The following is an 18,939-nucleotide window of genomic DNA, read 5'->3' as shown; positions in this document are numbered from 1 at the left end:
TTTATGGGTTAACTTGGACAAAAAAAAGTTGAAGCCTCAATGTGGGAACAATTATCTAGTTTAGGCCCGAACATGGTAACAATTACCAAGTTCAAAGACTAACTTGAACAAAAAAATGAAGTCTCAATGTGAAAATTGCTGCAAAATTTAGGTCCTTAATTTAACCCTAATGTTAATAACAAGTGAATTAAAAGTTTTTTAGGTTGCAGGCAATTGAACTTCTTCGATCACGACCCTTAATTTCACCTCACTATTAGTCTACCATTACAATCTAAGTTATCTGAAATCGAGTATTGTTGGTTCGGATATGTGTTGATACGAATATATTCAATTCTTTTAAAAATTATATATATATTTAAAAGATTATGTTGTAATTCTTGAATTCAAATATTCAATACAAATACTTCCAAATTTTATGCGTTTTTAAAGAGTAAACTACACCTAAGATAACTAAACTATTAGTAAGTTTACGTGTTGGTCACTCAACATAAAAAAAGTTACAAAATAATCACTGAACTATTCAAAAGTTTTCATTCAAGCCACTAAACTATTCAAGAGTTTTTATTTAAGTCATAAAGTTGTTAAGTTTTTTTTTTTAAAAGAAGTTTAGCTAGCTAACTCCATGCGACAATTCGATGATCAATACGATGGATCAGTACCTATCAACAAGTAGAAGATGTTGCACAAGCGTTAGTAAAATAACAGTAATATAAAATTTCTATATTAATCAGAAGATCGAACAAGAACAGTATTAATACATATAATTTGGAAAACAGAAAAAAAAATTAAATAGAAATATTATACTGGTAGTTGAGGCCTGATTAGACAGTCTCCTTAAGTTAGATTTGGCCGCTCCTTTGGTGTTGGAGAAATGTCGGTCGACGAACAGTGGCCTTACCTTCGTTTATCACTGGAAAACAGATTGGAAAATATGCAGGGAAAATATATCTCTAAAACTTTGAATGTTTTAGTGCGTATCTTCCCTGCCAGATTATTTGGTTTATAAAATAAATTTAAGGGAAGAATTTTTGGAAATCTTTGACTAAAGGAGCCAAAACGTGTCCGTGAATCAGTGAGACATTTAAACCTAAATTAATGTTTTAATTAAAGGCATTAACTCCTTTTTTATTCCAAAAAGATAAGCTCTGTTGAGGAAAATTAAGGATACATATTGGGCTAAAATATTTACAGGCCTAGAAAGCCCAATCGGTTCGAACATTTCATGTCACCCACATCGTGCAAGTGTACCACAACCCCGATGGGTTTGGATTTGCACCCCTCTTGCATATGAGGAAAAATATTAATTTAGTCATTCAATAATTACCTGTTGGTTCACATATATAAACATATTCCACTCTTGATATCTAACCAATATGAAACTAATCAAGCTTTCTATTTTCCTCAACATATTTCACAAGTGGCTTACTTTGAGCATCAATTTCTCATTCATCACTCAACTATTTTGAGCATATGATATACCGTTATAAAGATCTCATGGAGTAGAATATAATATAAAACCATAGCTTTATGATTCAAATCTTCACATTTACTAATTGAGAATATGACTCAAAGCATCCAAAATATTCATTTTTTCCAACAGAAGAACATACCTTAGGTCCAAATCAATCTGACAATCAATGTCGGAGATCGAATAAGAAAATTGTTTGGAATTCGATTTGTAGATTCATGATGTTAAAAGCTATTTCATGAAAAAAATTTGAACTCTAAAAGAGAAGGGGAATGAGTACTTTTGATTGGTGCAAATGATGCAAACAGAGAAGGTCATACAACAACGATTTTAACAATCTAGTAATTTAAATGAAAACTTTCGAATAGCTTTGTAACCATTTTATAACCTTTTGAAGTAGAATGACTAAACTAATAGTTTAGTGACCTTAGGTGTAATTTACCCTTTTTAAAAAAAATATCATGTGGCATGGATGATGGAACATCGTAGTCTCCAAACAAGTTGATCGAAAGGAACATTTACCAATTAAACTGACACATCGAACTGATATGTCTTATGGTCTGTTTTGTTTCAAATTTTTAGGGCTTGATTTTCTTTTTTTGAAAGTATTTTTAGGGCATGGTTTTCAACATACCTTTTTTTGTTTCTATAATTTGATTCTTTTTGGATTATTCGACTGTTGGAACTTCAATTTCTTTATTGGAACTTTAAAACTAGTTATTTGCATAATCCAACTCTTACTTTTCTAAGTTATTGTATTACTAGATTTATGAATTGGACGGACTGGGTTGATTTTGGATTGAGTTAATTTAGGTCGAGTCATTTCATGTTTGGATTGTTTTGGGTTTAGGTCATTTAGGACCCGTATCATTCAAGTATGCCAATATGGTTTTTCATTTCGGGTCATTTTGAGTTTAAATCTTTTCAGATTACTTCTTTGGGTCACTTTAAGTTCAAGTCATTTGGTGTTCATGTTATTTCTAGTAAAGTTATTTTTGGATTTGGATTGGATGGATTCGGGTTAATAACTTTTTATTGTCAAATTGGATTGTGTTTGTTTGGATTCAAGTTAATCGGGTTATGTTTTTGTATTACTAGATATATCAATATTAGGTGGATTGGGTTGGATAAATTTGGGTTGACTTAATTCGAGTTTTAAAATTTTTGAGTCATTTTGAGTTTGAGTTGCTTTGGGTTTTTATCATTCAAGTTTGTCAATATGATCCTTCAGATCAGATCATCTTGAGTTCAAGTCATCTAGGATTACTTCTTTATGTCATTTTCAGATTTGATTTGGATGGATTTGATCTGGAATTTGATGCAATTAACCGGGTTAAGTTTTCAAGATCATATAAAAATTGATAAGTCTATATCCAAGGGTGGACCGTAATGGAGGCGCCTAAATTTTTGGAAATTCTTATTATATACCTTTTAATTTTTTAAAAATTTTAATTAAGCTCTCACAAATCTTACAATATTTTTAAAAATTCTAAATAGACCCCAATTTTATTAAAGAATTCTCATTACACTCCTAAATTTTTTGAAAATTTTAAGTAGGTCCTCCAAACATAATCCCAAGATCTGCCACCGGCTATACCTAACACATTTCGGATCATGTTACCCTTCTAACTACATTAAAAAGATTAGAATTTATATCTAACATTCACACTCGAATTGAAATATCGTATTTTTTAGCCTAATCTAATTTATTCTAATAAAACCCTAGTTGTGTAAAACTAATGAAGTTGATGTTTAGCAATATAATTAAACAAAAGCTTGCTTTACATGGAAATCATTTAATAATAAGGTGAGGACATAATTTTGCCTTAGTGTGGAAGCCAAAATAGTTGAGGTCGGCCCAATTTGAGGGTCTAAAAGAGAAATTTAGAAACAAAGGGAAGTAGTAGGAAATACCTTCAAAATACGGTAACAAAGGGCACCCATACCTACAACTAATTGAGCTTCTCCAATACATACCATTGCTTGTTAATGCCATGGTTGAATTTTCATTAATCTCTAGAACTTACTTTGGTTATTATTTACGTTATTAAAAAAAATACATAATCAAGTTGCAAAAGTCATAGATATTGAATTCATTAAGGAAATTGGTAGCTTTCAAGTTTCATTTATGCATTAAAAGCTTTGAAAAAAAAAAAGCAAAAATCTTGTCCGGATTGGTTGGTTGGACTAGCTGGATCGGGAATCGATTAGGGTATTGGTTCGGAGAAAGATATTAGACTGATTGACTCAAGAATAGGTAAGGATTGGTTAAAGCAGACAAAAAAACCTTTTTTTAAAAAATATTATTTATGAATTTTTAATGATTTATTTAGTTGAATAGGACAGATCGATTGAATTAATTGGATTAGTGGCCTAACTAGTTTGCCCACCAGTCCGGTTTTGAAAATCTTGAGAAAAAAAATTACATGTTTAACTATACCCATATATCTTTATTACTAAAGTGAAGAACTAGGGACAAAACCACGAACTTATTTTAGGGGCTAAAATTGAATTTTAATTTTTTAAGGGGGTCAAATATAATTTTTATCATTATCTTAATTTATTATTTCAAATTTTAGAAAGAAATTAAATTGAAATTTTATCGGGATTAAAATGTAATCTTATAGTATAAATTTTTTTTAAAGGAACTAAAATGAAAATTTTCCAAAAATGATCAAGTATATCTTTTTTCTTTTTTTTTTTTTACACGATGTCTAGAATTATTCATAACCCTTTCCCAACCCATAAATAGGAAGATAATGCGCTTTAGTGCACTTGAACTCACGTCCTATTATATTGGCAACAATTCCCATACCAATCGAGCTAAGACTCAATAAGCAAAATGATCAATTTTTTGAATCATCTCACACGTTTTATACAAGACCAAAAGTAATACTCAAATGAAATTGCCGGTGAAACTTAAACCTAGTGGCGACAACTCTCTAAGATGGTAGTGGTATATGTTAATATATAGTAAAATTGTATTTTAGTCTTTCAAAAATAATGCAATTTTGATTTAATCTTTCTAAAAACTGACAGTGGTATAAAATTTTATTTTGTCTCCCGTAAAAATTTATAACTCAATTTCGACCCCTCAAAAAGAATTTTTTTTTTTTAACTTCACCTTTATCAAAATAATTAGTATTCAACCAGCTGAACCAATCCACGTTATCAGTTACCACCTTAATTCATGTGTTAAGTAAAACAGTCGCTATAAGAAAAGGTTCAAGAGAAAATTCTTACTTCATCAACACTCTAAAATTCAGCTCGACCAACACCAAAGCTGACCAATTTTTGATTTGCTTGTGGTCAATCTTGAACTCATCAATCATGAAAATATATCAAAGTCTTAATTTACTACCTAATATAAATAATCAATAATCATAACCCTATATATACACACATATATTTGGCCCTTTTTGTTACACATTTGCAGCTGTTCCGTCACCAAATCATCTGCTGAACCAAAAATGGCAGAAACTTCACATCTTTCTTCAATGGCGATGCTTTTTATTTCATTCTTTGTTGTATTGATGGGAAATGCAGAAGGGGAAACTAGGCACTATACATTCAATGTATGTATGTATATATGTATGTATGTATAATTATTTTTGAATTTGAAGCTGATGGTTTTTTTTTTTTTGCATGGTTAAGATTCGATATCATAATGTTACGAGACTGTGTCATACGAGGACCATTCTGAGTGTGAACCGACGATACCCAGGGCCACCATTAGTGGCTCGAGAAGGTGATCGAGTCATTGTTAAAGTGGTTAACCATGTTGCAAACAATGTTAGCATTCATTGGTACGTAACCTTTCATATTATCATATATATATATATAGTGGTCTTCATAGCTAGACTAGGTCAATTCCATGTATGGTTATAAATATATTCCTTTTATAAAATTTCTACACAAACAATTTAGCATACCTTTTAATATGTATATTATTATAGTATAATGTACTGAAATTTCATATTATATGTATTGCCTTATATAAAAAAACATGTCAGCTAAGCTCGAACTTTGAACATTAGGGATTAATAGATTAAGTCTTTTTTTTTCAAGCTCATTATTTGTATAAAATATTTTTATCTAAGTTTATTTAAATATGAAATCGATTTTTAAGTTTAGGCGAATAAATCAGCGGATTTAAAATATTGATCTGTATTGTTTTATTATATGGGAACAGGCATGGAATTCGACAACTTACGACAGGATGGTCAGATGGACCTTCATACGTAACACAATGTCCAATTCAAACAAATCAATCATACATATACAATTTCACAATCACAGGACAAAGAGGAACCCTCTTATGGCATGCTCACATTTCATGGTTAAGAGCAACAATCCATGGACCTATTATCATCCTCCCAAAGCTTAATCAATCTTACCCATTTCAAAAGCCCCACAAAGAAGTCACCATCATACTAGGTAGGCCGACAAGAAAATAAATTTGCATATTAAGTTAAAAAGTATTCATGTTTTCTAAAACTAATATATATATATATATATATATGTATATATATGTATGAATTTGGGGTTTCAGGAGAGTGGTTCAATGAAGACCCGGAAGCCATAATTAGCCAAGCACTCAGAACAGGAGGTGGACCCAATGTTTCAGATGCTTATACTATCAATGGCCTTCCTGGGCTACTCTACAATTGTTCTTCTAAAGGTATAAGTTTAATGCATTATAAATTTTGATGATACATCTAGTGGTGGCAGAGATGGTCGGTTCACCTTGTTTAGGATAGGGTGGAGAGTCGTTGATATAGACAGTTAAAGTAATGGTTGAGGAGAAAAAAAAGAGATTTAGGTTTGGCAAGAAAGATTAAGATAGCGAGTAACCTAGTGCTCTCCTTCGGCTCTTGGCCTTATATAAGTTGATTGTTATTATCTCGAGGTGTTACGTGTCGAGTTAGCATTGGCGGATTAGAAGTATGTGGCATGACATAATAGGTTTAGGTAGGGGAGAAGTTAGAAAAATTTTCTAGAGTAGAATTAAATTATGTATTTTTATGAGAGTTAAAATATAAATTTATCATTTTAATAACTTATATCTTTTTAATTTTTAAAGGACTAACTTAAAATTTTATTATTTTAAGGAGGGGTAAAAGTATAAATTTTATCATATAGTAACTTAAAATATGACAAACTTTAAAGGGTCAAAAACGAATTTTCCCATTTTAACCCCTCTAGCACTATCCTCAAGTCTAGGTTGAGTGGCGCTAAGATGTGTTCAGGATAAGACGATTAATAAATGAGTCTGCCGGTCAAGACAGCCCCAAAAATGGTAAATTAGCTTTATAATCCCTTTAGTTTTTATAAAATCATAAGTTAATATAATGGGAAATTTTCACTTTGACTCCCCAAAATTTGTTATTCATTTTTGGCTCCAAAGCAATATCCGAACTTCGCCCCTGTCAAACAAGTTGCTAGCCGAGGGATCTCCCTGAGAGGCCTTAGATGAGAGTGACAGCTCGAAACGGCTTGGAGTCCTAGCTAGGTTTAGCAAGTTTATAACAACATTTAAGGTAAATTTGTAACAGGTTTAACATGATTGTGTCTACATAATCATTTGCAGATACATACAAGCTAAAAGTGAAGCCAGGGAAAACATATCTCTTACGACTAATCAACGCTGCACTCAACGACGAGCTCTTCTTCACCATAGCCAACCACACATTAACGGTAGTCGAAGGCGACGCGATATACACAAAACCGTTCGACACCGATAAACTCCTAATCACCCCGGGCCAAACCACAAACGTTCTATTAAAAACCAAACCTGAATACCCCAATGCCACATTCCTCATAGCCGCTAGACCATACTCCACCGGTCAAGGCACATTTGATAACTCCACCACTATGGGCGTCCTTGAATATGAACACCCATTTAAAAAACCATCCAAAAACCCCACTTTAATTCAACCAAATCTCCCACAAATTAACGACACACAATTTGTTTCAAATTTCACAATGAAATTTCGTAGCTTAGCCAATGACGAATTCCCTGCAAACGTACCTAAAACAGTGGACAAGAGGTTTTTTTTCACTGTTGGACTTGGGACAAGTCCTTGTCCTAAGAACACAACTTGTCAAGGTCCTACCAATTCAACTAAGTTTGCAGCTTCGGTTAACAACGTGTCGTTTACGTTACCATCGGTGGCAATTCTTCAAGCTTATTATTTTGGACAATCGAATGGTGTTTACACGACGGATTTTCCAGTGGAACCGATGGTTCGGTTTAATTATACAGGGATTGCACCGAATAATACGAATGTGATGAATGGGACTCGTACGGTGGTGTTGCCATTTAATACGAGTGTAGAGCTAGTGATGCAGGATACAAGCATTCTTGGTGCTGAGAGTCATCCATTGCATCTTCATGGTTTCAATTTCTTTGTTGTTGGACAAGGGTTTGGGAACTTTGATCCGGTTAAGGATCCGGCCAAGTTCAATCTTGTCGACCCGATGGAACGGAATACGGCCGGTGTGCCTGCCGGTGGTTGGATAGCCATTCGGTTCTTAGCAGACAACCCAGGTAAATAACTTGTTTTCGAATCAATTCGGGTTATAAAATTTTCATGTTATTTGTTTAGGGGCAGTTGTTTAGATTATTTCGAGATTGTAGATTTAGATAATTTTAAATTTGGTCATTCAAGCTTTTTCAAGCCTGATCATTTTATGGCTCGATCATTTTACGTTATTTGTTTGATCATTTTATGGCTCGATCAAAATTTTTATGACCAAATCAAGTCATTTCAGGTTTTAGGTTTGAATTGATTAGTTTAAATTTGAGTTTGGGTTGTTTCATATCCGAACATTTTAAGTTCAATCATTTGGGTTTAAAGCTTGAATTTTTGAGTTGGGCTATTACGGGTTCAAATATTGCAAGTTCTAATAATTTTGAGTTCTAATTATTTTAGGTTTAAATTATTTCGAATTTGAGTTAATTTGAGTTCCAGATGAATTGATTTGGGTTATTAACCTTTTATAATTAAATCGATTTGGGTTGAATTTGAGTTTAGACAGGAGAAGGGCATGCAATTGCCTTGCCCCCTCAATAGAAATGGTAAATTAGCTATATAGTCCCTTCAAATGTAATGAAATTATAAGTTAATATAATAATAAAATTACACTTTTAACTCTCTAAAAATTTTATTACTCATTCCTAGTCCCTTAAAATAATTTGTAGCTTTTACCTCTAAGTTCAAATCAAAATTGAAAATTCTATTTATGTACATAATTTCATGAACATGCAAAAATTTGTTGCTTCTTTTCTTCTGATTTGTGGAATCATGTTAAAAACTATAAACAGGGGTGTGGTTCATGCACTGTCACTTAGATGTTCATACAAGCTGGGGACTGAAAATGGCATGGCTAGTCTTGGACGGTCCGGAACCGAATCAGAAGCTGCAACCACCACCGTCCGATCTTCCACAGTGTTGATATCGGGTAACCGTTGCTGATCTTCCGCAACATTGATTCCGCGCTACCATTACCGTTCCGAATCGCTCTATAGCTATACAAAGTAACCATGTCATTCCCTTTTTGGTCATCGTTTTTGAGTCTTATCAATTATGAGTCGCCTACATTTCTTCATTGTAACTTTAATTTCATGCCATTGTAGCATTAAGTCTATCGATTAGGTTGTTTTGTTATGTTTTGAGGGCATAAAACAGTGGTTGAGGTGTAAACACCTGATGGATTTATCTTTGGTTTAATTTTAATAATGTTTTGTTTGTAATAATCAAGTTTAAGCTGTTATCATTAGTTGTTTGCTGCAAATAAAAGTTACGTAATTTCTTGCTCCTAAACGAGACGCCGCAAGTTCAAAGCATCATTGCAACTATAATCCATCAAATCGTGTTGAATTTAATATATATTCTTCTATTCATCGATGAGTATTAAATCATTGTATTGATCATCAAATCATCACTTGAAATTACTAACCAGACCTTGAATAACCCGACTCAAAAAACCAGGGTGAATGATAAAAAAAACCCAACTGGAAAACTAGAATAGCCCGAACCCGAAATGACCCGAGAATTGAATAGATAAGAAGAGGAGAAATTCTATTGAGAAAAAAAAAAAAAACACCTTGAGAAACTTTTATTAGTGTTAAAAAAGGATTTTACAGTTCTTTTACATGATTGATACACTTTGTTGCCTATTGATTTGCATATGATCACATCTACAATGATGCCTTCTTTATGAACAAGGTGTCAAATTACAAAACCTACCATTAAACCACCTACACAAACCATAAGCTCCAAAAAGGGTAAAGGGTAAGAGAAGGGAAAAACCAAAACAAAAAGAAGAGTAAAACCCCACCAAATCCTATTTCTAAATTTAGTACCGCTTTGCCTGGTTTAACTGTCAACTTACAGGACCCTTTTTTTGCATCCTCGACGATTATCGGTTGTTGTAACGATGGTAATGGTCTTTTTTGCAAGGTGACAGCATCTGTGTGGTAGGATAACTTAAAAAGGGTATCATATGGTAAGCATTTATCGATCCCTCAAGCATCGAAAGATTCGTTATTGCCAAGGCAATGTAAAGGAAAAAAAAGAAGAAGTGATATGTCATTTTGATGTTGATGAAGTAGATACTCTATCGTAAGCAGTTCGAAAACGAAGACCGTTACCTATGTGTCTTGAAAATGGGCATATCCAGCAGAAGATACTTGGACCCAATACCTTAAATAATTCAGATGGCAACAGATGAAAATATGAGCTATAACAATAAAAATTAATGAGAACAGAATAAGGCAACGAATGAACCAAGATGATGGATATTACCGTTGTTAGATTTTCGTAGGCACCAATATCATACGGATGCTTATAGACAGTCCCTCCTTTCTCCGCGAGCCACATAGCTCTCACCCCTTCGTGATACTGCCGATTTAATTTTAAAAAAATCAAGGAAAACTAAAAAAAATGGTAAAAGTACCACGGAGGCCCCTATACTAAGAGTCAGATTGCATTTTACTTCCTCTACTCAAAAAATGAGCAAATTAGCCGTCATTAAATTAAAGAGCAAACTAGTCCTTCTATTAAAAATTTCATCCATTTCTACGGTTAAAAATTGATCCATGTACGTCAGTGTGAGGTATACATAGCACATTACATGTCTCTATTTGGTTATTCTGTCAGCCAGACCAGTTTTTAACAATACAAATGGATGAAATTTTTAATAGAAATGACCAATTTGCTCTAATGTACAAGGACTAATTTGCCCATTTTTTGAGTAGAGGGGGCAAAATACAATCTGACTCCTAGTACAAGGGCTTCCATGATACTTTTACTGTAAACAATTCGTTCTAAATGCGAAAGGCAAGTAGCAATGAGCAAAATACAGAATAAATGTTTTTAATTACCTCAATTGTGGTCTTATTTTGCAAAATAAGGTAGATATGCCAACCCAAGAGAACACTTAAAGCTACACTTAAGGGGACTAGCAACAGTCCGGAAATAACCTGAAAATGATAAGCGATAAGCATTACACTAATACGGTAAATTCTAGCTCTAAAAGGTCGGTAACCAATGACATTACATATGCGATTCTGAAAGTATCTGCACTGTGCTGCTTATCATTCTGGGAATCGTTCGTTAGGCTCCCCACTAGTAAAATCTGAAATTTAAGAGAACCAAAATGAGAAAAGGACCAAACAGTTTCGATCAAAGGGGAAATAAATATGTTTATTTCGATATGGCATACCAGGGAATAGATGCAAGCAATCACGGCATATACAACGAAGACAAAGAAAACCTTGTAGTTGGCATGGCCGACACAATTATTTATCCAATTGCAATGGTGATCCTTGTAAATCAAGAAGAGTGGTTTTAGCACGTTATTATTGAGGGCATTCGAGACATGAAAGAACGACAGAATAGATTTGCACGTACCATTCTCAGAATGCATCTTTTGCAAACACGACAGTGATGTGCACGAGGAGGCTTAAAACAAGAACACTTTTGGCAAAATCTCAAGTCCCCTCCCTAGAAAAACATCCTGAACAAAGGTCATAACCTAGAAATAGATGGAACAAGATAAAAGCTATGCAATAAAAACATAAGTCTATTGACCTCCCAAACACGACAAAATCAATTGTTTTGGTTCCAAGTTATTGTTAAAATGTGAGATCAAATGTGATGCACAATTACGTCACCGTATGCTTTCAAGTTATCCATTTCAACAAATTAGGAATTACAACATGACAGAAGATGACAATTGTTCCCCGGATTATGACAATAAAAGTACCGTAGTTAAGGAAGAATCAATGATAGCCAGAGCGTCAACATTACACAAATGACGCAGTGCCAGAATAACACTCTCAGTTATGATTAACTATGAAATAACACATAACAGAATTCATTACGACAATAGATCAAATGTACAATAACGCGACAATGAAATTCGCTTAACTATGAATACAGTGCAGCTAAAGGGCATTAATTTTACAATGCTTTTTTTAAACACACTAATGAACAGATTATTTTTACTTGATTTTCCGAATAGATCATCAATTCATCATAGATTAGAACTTGACAATGCATTTTGTTCATCTATTTTTTGTTGGCATCTTTGACACAGTATGAAGAATTGATTAATTATACAGATCTCAATTATCCAATATTTCAAAACTTTCACCAAATCTAGGCATAATTCAACCCCTAAAGATCCCTTTTTTTTTTTTCTCTCCATATGCAAAAAAAATTGCTAATTTGCATGCAATAATCGAGAAAAATGCAAGAACCCCAACATTAATCCCTTCATTTCTAACAAACCCAAATTGGAGAAATTAATATTTTCATTAAAAAATTCAAAATTCATCCAAATTATTACCCAAAAAAAAAAAACCAAAAATCAAACCTTAGCAGACATAGCAAAGAATAGAAATCTGCAATCTTTCTTTCCTTTCTTTTTTTTAAGCGTACCTTGCGTTTGATCTCATGGATAGGAACTTCAGGATCTTCAATGTCGGGCATGAAAGAAGATGGGACCCGACCCGGATCCGCCAAGATGGCATAGGCGTAATTTAAGACACACATGAAGGCAACACCGGTAAAAGCGACGGCGTTCATGATACCAGGTGAGGTCATTAGACCAAACCAACGATCAATGAAAACGAAGACCGTACAAAAGTAAATGAAAACGATGGCCGATACGACAACGGTTACAGAAAAGCTGAAGCCTCGCTTCATGGCTTTTCGTTGTAAATTTTTTTATATAAGTAATGTTCGGACAGATTGGCGGAAACGCCGGCGTGACAAACGACGGCGTCTCCGGTGGTGGTGGTGAAATTCGAGGTGGATCTTTTTCCCTTTTTAAAAAAAAATGGATTTTTTTGGTTTGCGGGGAAATTTTGGAGCTTTAATTTGGAGCGGTCTCTAGATGGTGCGAAATGCTGTGCCATTGAAGTGTTCTTTCTTCTTTTTTTCCACGAATAGCCCTTTCATTTCTTTTGAATTTCAAATTGGCCCCTGTTAGAATTTTGTTTTATATTTTGGTACGTTTGAATTTGGTAATTTAAAATGTATAAAATTTAAAAATAAGAATTAGAAAGTTAAGAAATTTTATCTACAAAATTCATAACATAATGAAAAAATTCCAAACTTTTGTTAAAATAATAAAAATCTATTTTTTTCAATTTTAATTTTTTATCAGTTCAAAGTTACCGATGCTTAAATTAAACTTAAATTTGAAGATACATACATGAAAGTGGATAGCAGTACATCGAAACTAGTTCGATGGATAAATGAAACTAAGAATATTTTTAGCATTTAAAATTATTAATAATAATAAAATTTATTATTAAGTAATTTTATTAAAATAATAAAAATACTAATTATTTTATGTTATTAAATATAAATGTCTATTTAATAATATTAAAATTTATAATATTCAATATCAATATTTTAATATTTTCAAAAATAAAAATTTATTTATTTTGATAGATTACATTCTTAGAAAAAAAGGAGAGCTCTTTCTATAAATTGTCTTATGCTTTTCAAAAGGAAATGTACATTGATTGATAAATCATTTTCCGTTAGATAAACTTTTTTTCGAGAAAATATAAGAAAATATTATAAAAAACATATTCTCTAAAGCCATTTTTCGGATTATAGTTTGATAGATAGGATATTAATAAATTTACTAATTGTTAAAGACTTAAATTATAATATTATAAAATTTGGGACCAATTTGAAACTGAGATTATAGTTTGATGACATCAAAACGCAATTAACCCTTAGTTACACATTATCATGTCATTAGTGGAAACTATAATTCAAGGGAAGTTTAGTCCCATGCATATAATCACAAATTAAACCCTATAGTTTTTAGTAGAAAATAAATGAAGATAATTACAATTTAGTACATGAAATTAATCATGGTCGCTTTGATATGAATTGGGATTTGCAATTTTTATTCTAGATTTTTCGATATTCGGTAATTACATTAGATTTTAATAAAATCTTAAATCAAATTGGGTTAGATTTTTAAACGGAGATTAAACTCTTTCAATGATATATTCTTCATTCATGGAATTTGAACTTGAAACTTTTCGTAACTTAACTCGACAGGCATCGATAAAAACCTTTATTTGAATTGGGTATATATATTTAGGTCCATCTTTACTTTGGGCTTTCCTTTTACATCTTAGAAAACTAAAGCAGTGTTATTGAATCAACACCCGAAAGCAAAAAAAATATTATGAGTTATCGAACGTGTTTAAAACGTTAAGTTACTAAAATATTAATTTTTTGATTGGATTTTTTCAACACTTTATCAAACAAGGCCCTCGTTTCTCTACTTTTTCAGATTTCAAAATTTAAGTCCAACTGTTAATACTATTAAAATTATTCTGTTAAGTTCAGGTTCATAACATCATTTTTCTGTTACATTACTACCAAGCGAGTATTTTTTATTTTAAAATGTCGCACCAACAGATTCAGCAAACAGAATTTAACCGTGCTAATAATTGAGATTGGATTTGAAATCTAAAAACTATAAGGAATTAAATTATTAAAAAATAAAAGTACAGGGACTAAATTTTAAATTTGTGTAGGGTGGAAAGCATATTTTTGAACTTTGAAAAAGCAGTTTAAATCAATTACTTTAATATTGTCTCTTTCTTTTGATTTACTATGCTTTTTGGTACAAAAGAAATATATATGGTCCCTCCAAAGCATAACATTGTCAACTTTCTCATTAATTTTAGCCAAATACAACCAAAACTCTGCTACCATTTCAGTTTGAATTCAATTTCATCCCTCATTAATGCCTTCCTATGTGAGAACTGAAAATTTTGTCGTTGAAAAATGATGCTATAACATGTGAAATATCTGCCATTTTTGTTATATATGTATATATATATATATATATAAAAGTAGTCTACTTTCTCAAAGAGAAACAATACTAGTACCACCATTGTCATGTTGATCCGTGAATGAATACGAACTCGTATTATCAAATGTTGAGGACATGAACGAATGCAGAAAAGTGTCAAACCCTTCGCCAACTCCCTCATATATCCTCGATGGTTTCAAAACTTCTGGTAATTCAGCCTCTCCGTCGAGATATCTCACAGCTTGCCTCATGTTAGGTCGCGCCATAGGCGCATCATTTGAGCAAATTAGGCCTAATTTAAGCACCACCAACATTTCATCTTCTTTATACTTGTCATTAAGCCTAATGTCTACCACATCGAAGAGCCTCCCTTGTGTAAACTTCTCCCAAACCCAATCAATCAACACTAGTTCCTCTTGTGATACATTGGACTCGATGGGTCTCCGCCCGCATGCGACCTCGAGCAAAAAAGCACCGAAAGCATAAACATCGGAGCTCGTTGTGGCCTTTCCTGTCTTAGGTAACTCCGGTGCTAGATACCCTAATGTACCAACAACCCTAGTTGTCCCTGGATTCGAACCGTGTTCATACAGTTTCGCCAACCCGAAATCTCCTAACTTTCCATTCAATTCATCATCTAACAACACATTACTAGCTTTAACATCTCTATGAATCACAATTTGTTCATACCCTTCATGTAAATAAAGAAGCCCTGAAGCAACACCCTTTATAATATTCAATCTTTGTTCCCAATTAAGTACTATTTTAGGGCCATCAAACAAGAACTTATCTAAGCTACCATTAGCCATGTAATCATAAACAAGAAGAAGGTCACCTCTTCTCCTACACCATCCCAATAATTGAACCAGGTTCCGATGTCGAAGTCTCCCAATACTCGCGATCTCCGACACGAACTCCCGTAACCCTTGTTTCGATTCGTGAGAGACTCTCTTGACAGCAACTTGGGTTTTAGAATCCTTAAGCTTTCCTTTATAAACTTTGCCAAAACCACCATGACCAAGTAAAGCTTTGTCACTAAAACCATTGGTTGCTCTTTTGAGTTCATGGTAATCATATCTTTGTGGCCCAATTTCCAATTCCCAATCTTCAATCACATCAGCATTCTTCATCTTCATAAAGATATAAACAGCAACGGATAAAGCTGCTATTACAAGAACAACAGATGAAACCGAGACACCAACTGTTAAAGCTGTATGTTTTGCCGGTGGTCGGGGAAGTGAAGGTAATGAAGATAGATCAAGAGCTTGAGCTTCTCCATTCATTTTAAAGCTCCAACCTAGAATATAATGGGAACTAGCAAGTAAACCAGTTGAAGCTGAGAACCCAACATACATAAACTCTTGGAGAAAAGGTGAAAGATCTACCTTAAGCTGCAAGATCGGCAAACTCGGTTTTTTAGAACTCAATGAAATCGTTACATTAACAAGTTTTTCAACTGAGTCATACTCGATCCAAACTAGAATCGTTTCCCCACTCTTGAGACTAACATTTTGCTTCACCAAACCAACCCCATCGATGTAATAACCAGCAGGAACCGAAGCAGTTGAGTTCAAGCTGTTTATGTCGATTCCAACATGGTTGTCGTTGATGTCTTGGAACTCCAAATTTTGAACCGTATCGAACTCAACCGCAACGAGATTATCCGACGAGTTTCCCATATTGGTAGCATTGAGGATCCCTAAGTACTGACGAGGCAGTGCTTTGAGGTCTTTAGAAGCGGCGATTGTGAAAGCCAAACCATGGCCACCGAGCTTTGTGTACTCAGGGACTATGGCCATAGCAAAGGTGGTTGAAAAGGAGAAAGCTTGGCCATTGCTGGAGTTTTTGAATCTAAATGGTGAGCTATAAAAGGCATGACCCTGTAAACCATCGGTGTCTTTTGTTAATTTTAGAATGCCATTGGCTTGAATCTCTGCACTTCCCGTTAGTGTTAAGTTGGTGCTGAGATTTGGGGATTTGAAACCTGGGAAGAAGAGAGTAGCAGTGGGTTGGGAAGAAGAAGAGATTAAAAGGGGGATAAGAGTAAGCAAAACCGGGAGGAAATAAGGCATTTTCTAAAGATAAATGGAGAGTGAAATCTAAAGGATTGTTGTGTGAGGTTTGAAGGAAGTTGGAGCATTCTTCTTTGGCGGTCTCAGTATCTAGACAGAAAAGGGTGGGTGGAATACTAGGAGGGAGTATCTTAGATATTTTTATTTTCTATTGGTATCAAAAATAAGTCTAAAATATTATTTAAGTTTAATTCAGATAAAATGTTACAAATCTAGTTTGATTCAGTCTGTTTGTATTAATTTTTTAAAATTATAATACATAAAAATTATTAAAATATTAATAAATTAAAAATAATAAATATACTTAAATAATATTAAGATAAATGTAACTTAACAAGAAAATCCCTTTAAAAATAGTAACAAAATTAACAATAAAAAATTATACAATATTCAAACAAAACAGTCAAATAGTAGTAACATAATATTAAAATGGTAATAAAATAGTGAAAAAATAAAATAATAACAAAACAGTAAAAATAAATTTTTTGTTGCATATTTTTCTAAATAGGCCTTATTTTTTTGTCTAAGCTATTTTTCGGGCCAATATTTTACCTAAACTTTTCCATTTTTCGAGCAACCCTTCAAGCCAAGCTGAGTGATACAACTCATAGACATGTCTACTCCCCAACCCATAAATAGGAGAATAATGTATTTCAGTACATTTGAACTCAAGTTCTCTTACATTGATAACAATGTCCATACCAATCAAATTAAGACTCAATCAACGTTAAAGTTTATTTATTTATTTTTAAGATTATTAGTGTTGGGTTCACATAAGTAAATAATTTTAAAATTATAATCAAAGTACCACATTAAAAGAGTGTTTAACATGAATACCAAATGATAACGTCAAAACTTTTAAATAAAAATAAACCAATTTTTAATGGCTATAAGTATTTTTATAAAATTAAATATTAAATAATTTAACATATTCTACTACGAATCTCAAAATATTATTATTATCACTTAATTTAATAAACAAATATAAATAAAATTATTCATCCTACATTAGTGGAGTGCAGTGATAAAACTAGGGGTCGTAAGTTCCGACCTCTCTAAAATGAAAATTTTTTTATATGATCCCTTTAAAATTTTTAAAATTTTAAATTAATAAATGTAATATTGCACTTCAACCTCCCTAAAAATATAGAAATTTGATTTAATCTTTTAAAAATTATAAAGATACAATTTATTAAAATAATAAAATTATATTTTTTATTATAAAAATTATAATTTAATTTCTATTCCTAAAATTCTTTTATGATTTCGCACCGCATGGAGTGGACTTGACCATGCCATGCCATCCCAAACCAGACTCGAAAAGTCTAAACTGTTGACGAGAAAAGTAAAGGTTTCATTTATGGGGCATAGCTCGAAGAATAAGACACATTTATGGAGTGGACTTGGTCATCTAATACAATTGATGACTATTTTACTACGATATAAAAATCGTGTTTTGAATATCTAAATTTGAGATTCATCGTATGTGATTATATTTATAAGTTTTCGAGTTTTATTATGTGTTTTTGTGATATTATATAATATCGATACTATTTTTAATTGTTTATAAAACTTTAAATTAAATAGAAATTTGAGTAAATTACATTTGTAGCCACTCAATTATTAGTAAATTTTTTTATTATTCAATTATGAAAAGTTACAAAATATTCACTCAATTATTTAATTTTGTCTTTTTTGATCATCCAACTATATTAGATTTTTTGGTGTTTTTACTTTTATGTTAGTTTGTTGGTGATAAAAAAGACAAAATTGAACAGTTCAATCATAATTTTTTGATAAAAAAATACTAATAACGGTAACTAGTGTAATTTACCCAAAGAGTTTGCTTATGTGCCTAGATCCGCAAACATTTTCGCTCATAACCTTTCAATAGAATGTCTAAGAATAGAGAAAGAAAGTTACTTGGACTTAGGAACGATGAACGACACTGGAGCGGGATCTTTGCTCCTCAGACCAAGAGAACCAGATTGATAGCAGAAAGGGGAACGTTTTGGTAGAAGTAAAGGCAAAGAAATG

At 32.5% G+C, this 18,939-nt stretch overlaps 3 protein-coding genes across 3 annotated transcripts; 1 reads left to right on the top strand and 2 right to left on the bottom strand.

The window, feature by feature from the left end:
- Window positions 1-4,874: 4,874 nt before the first annotated feature.
- Window positions 4,875-9,294, top strand: LOC105786494 (laccase-17). The gene is made up of 6 exons (XM_012612956.2): window positions 4,875-5,043; window positions 5,123-5,274; window positions 5,661-5,905; window positions 6,021-6,149; window positions 7,059-8,018; window positions 8,796-9,294. Exons 1-6 carry the CDS (start codon window positions 4,939-4,941, stop codon window positions 8,924-8,926), a joined length of 1,722 nt encoding a protein of 573 aa, XP_012468410.1. The 5' UTR covers window positions 4,875-4,938; the 3' UTR covers window positions 8,927-9,294.
- A 273-nt stretch (window positions 9,295-9,567) lies between these two features.
- On the bottom strand, window positions 9,568-12,869 carry LOC105786492 (probable protein S-acyltransferase 16). Its single transcript, XM_012612955.2, has 7 exons — window positions 12,418-12,869; window positions 11,386-11,478; window positions 11,198-11,299; window positions 11,033-11,110; window positions 10,857-10,955; window positions 10,279-10,374; window positions 9,568-10,176 (listed from the first exon to the last, which is right to left on the bottom strand). The coding sequence occupies exons 1-7, from the start codon at window positions 12,682-12,684 to the stop codon at window positions 10,063-10,065; spliced, it is 849 nt and encodes a 282-aa protein (XP_012468409.1). The 5' UTR covers window positions 12,685-12,869; the 3' UTR covers window positions 9,568-10,062.
- A 1,787-nt stretch (window positions 12,870-14,656) lies between these two features.
- Window positions 14,657-17,011, bottom strand: LOC105786491 (L-type lectin-domain containing receptor kinase S.4-like). Its single transcript, XM_012612954.2, has one exon. The coding sequence runs from the start codon at window positions 16,900-16,902 to the stop codon at window positions 14,884-14,886; it is 2,019 nt and encodes a 672-aa protein (XP_012468408.2). The 5' UTR covers window positions 16,903-17,011; the 3' UTR covers window positions 14,657-14,883.
- Window positions 17,012-18,939: the final 1,928 nt, after the last annotated feature.

This window comes from Gossypium raimondii, chromosome 1 (genome assembly GCF_025698545.1).
Source record: "Gossypium raimondii isolate GPD5lz chromosome 1, ASM2569854v1, whole genome shotgun sequence".
NCBI classification, from domain to species: domain Eukaryota; kingdom Viridiplantae; phylum Streptophyta; class Magnoliopsida; order Malvales; family Malvaceae; genus Gossypium; species Gossypium raimondii.
Note: the sequence above shows the minus strand (reverse complement) of the source record. Positions and strands in the feature narration are given on the sequence as shown.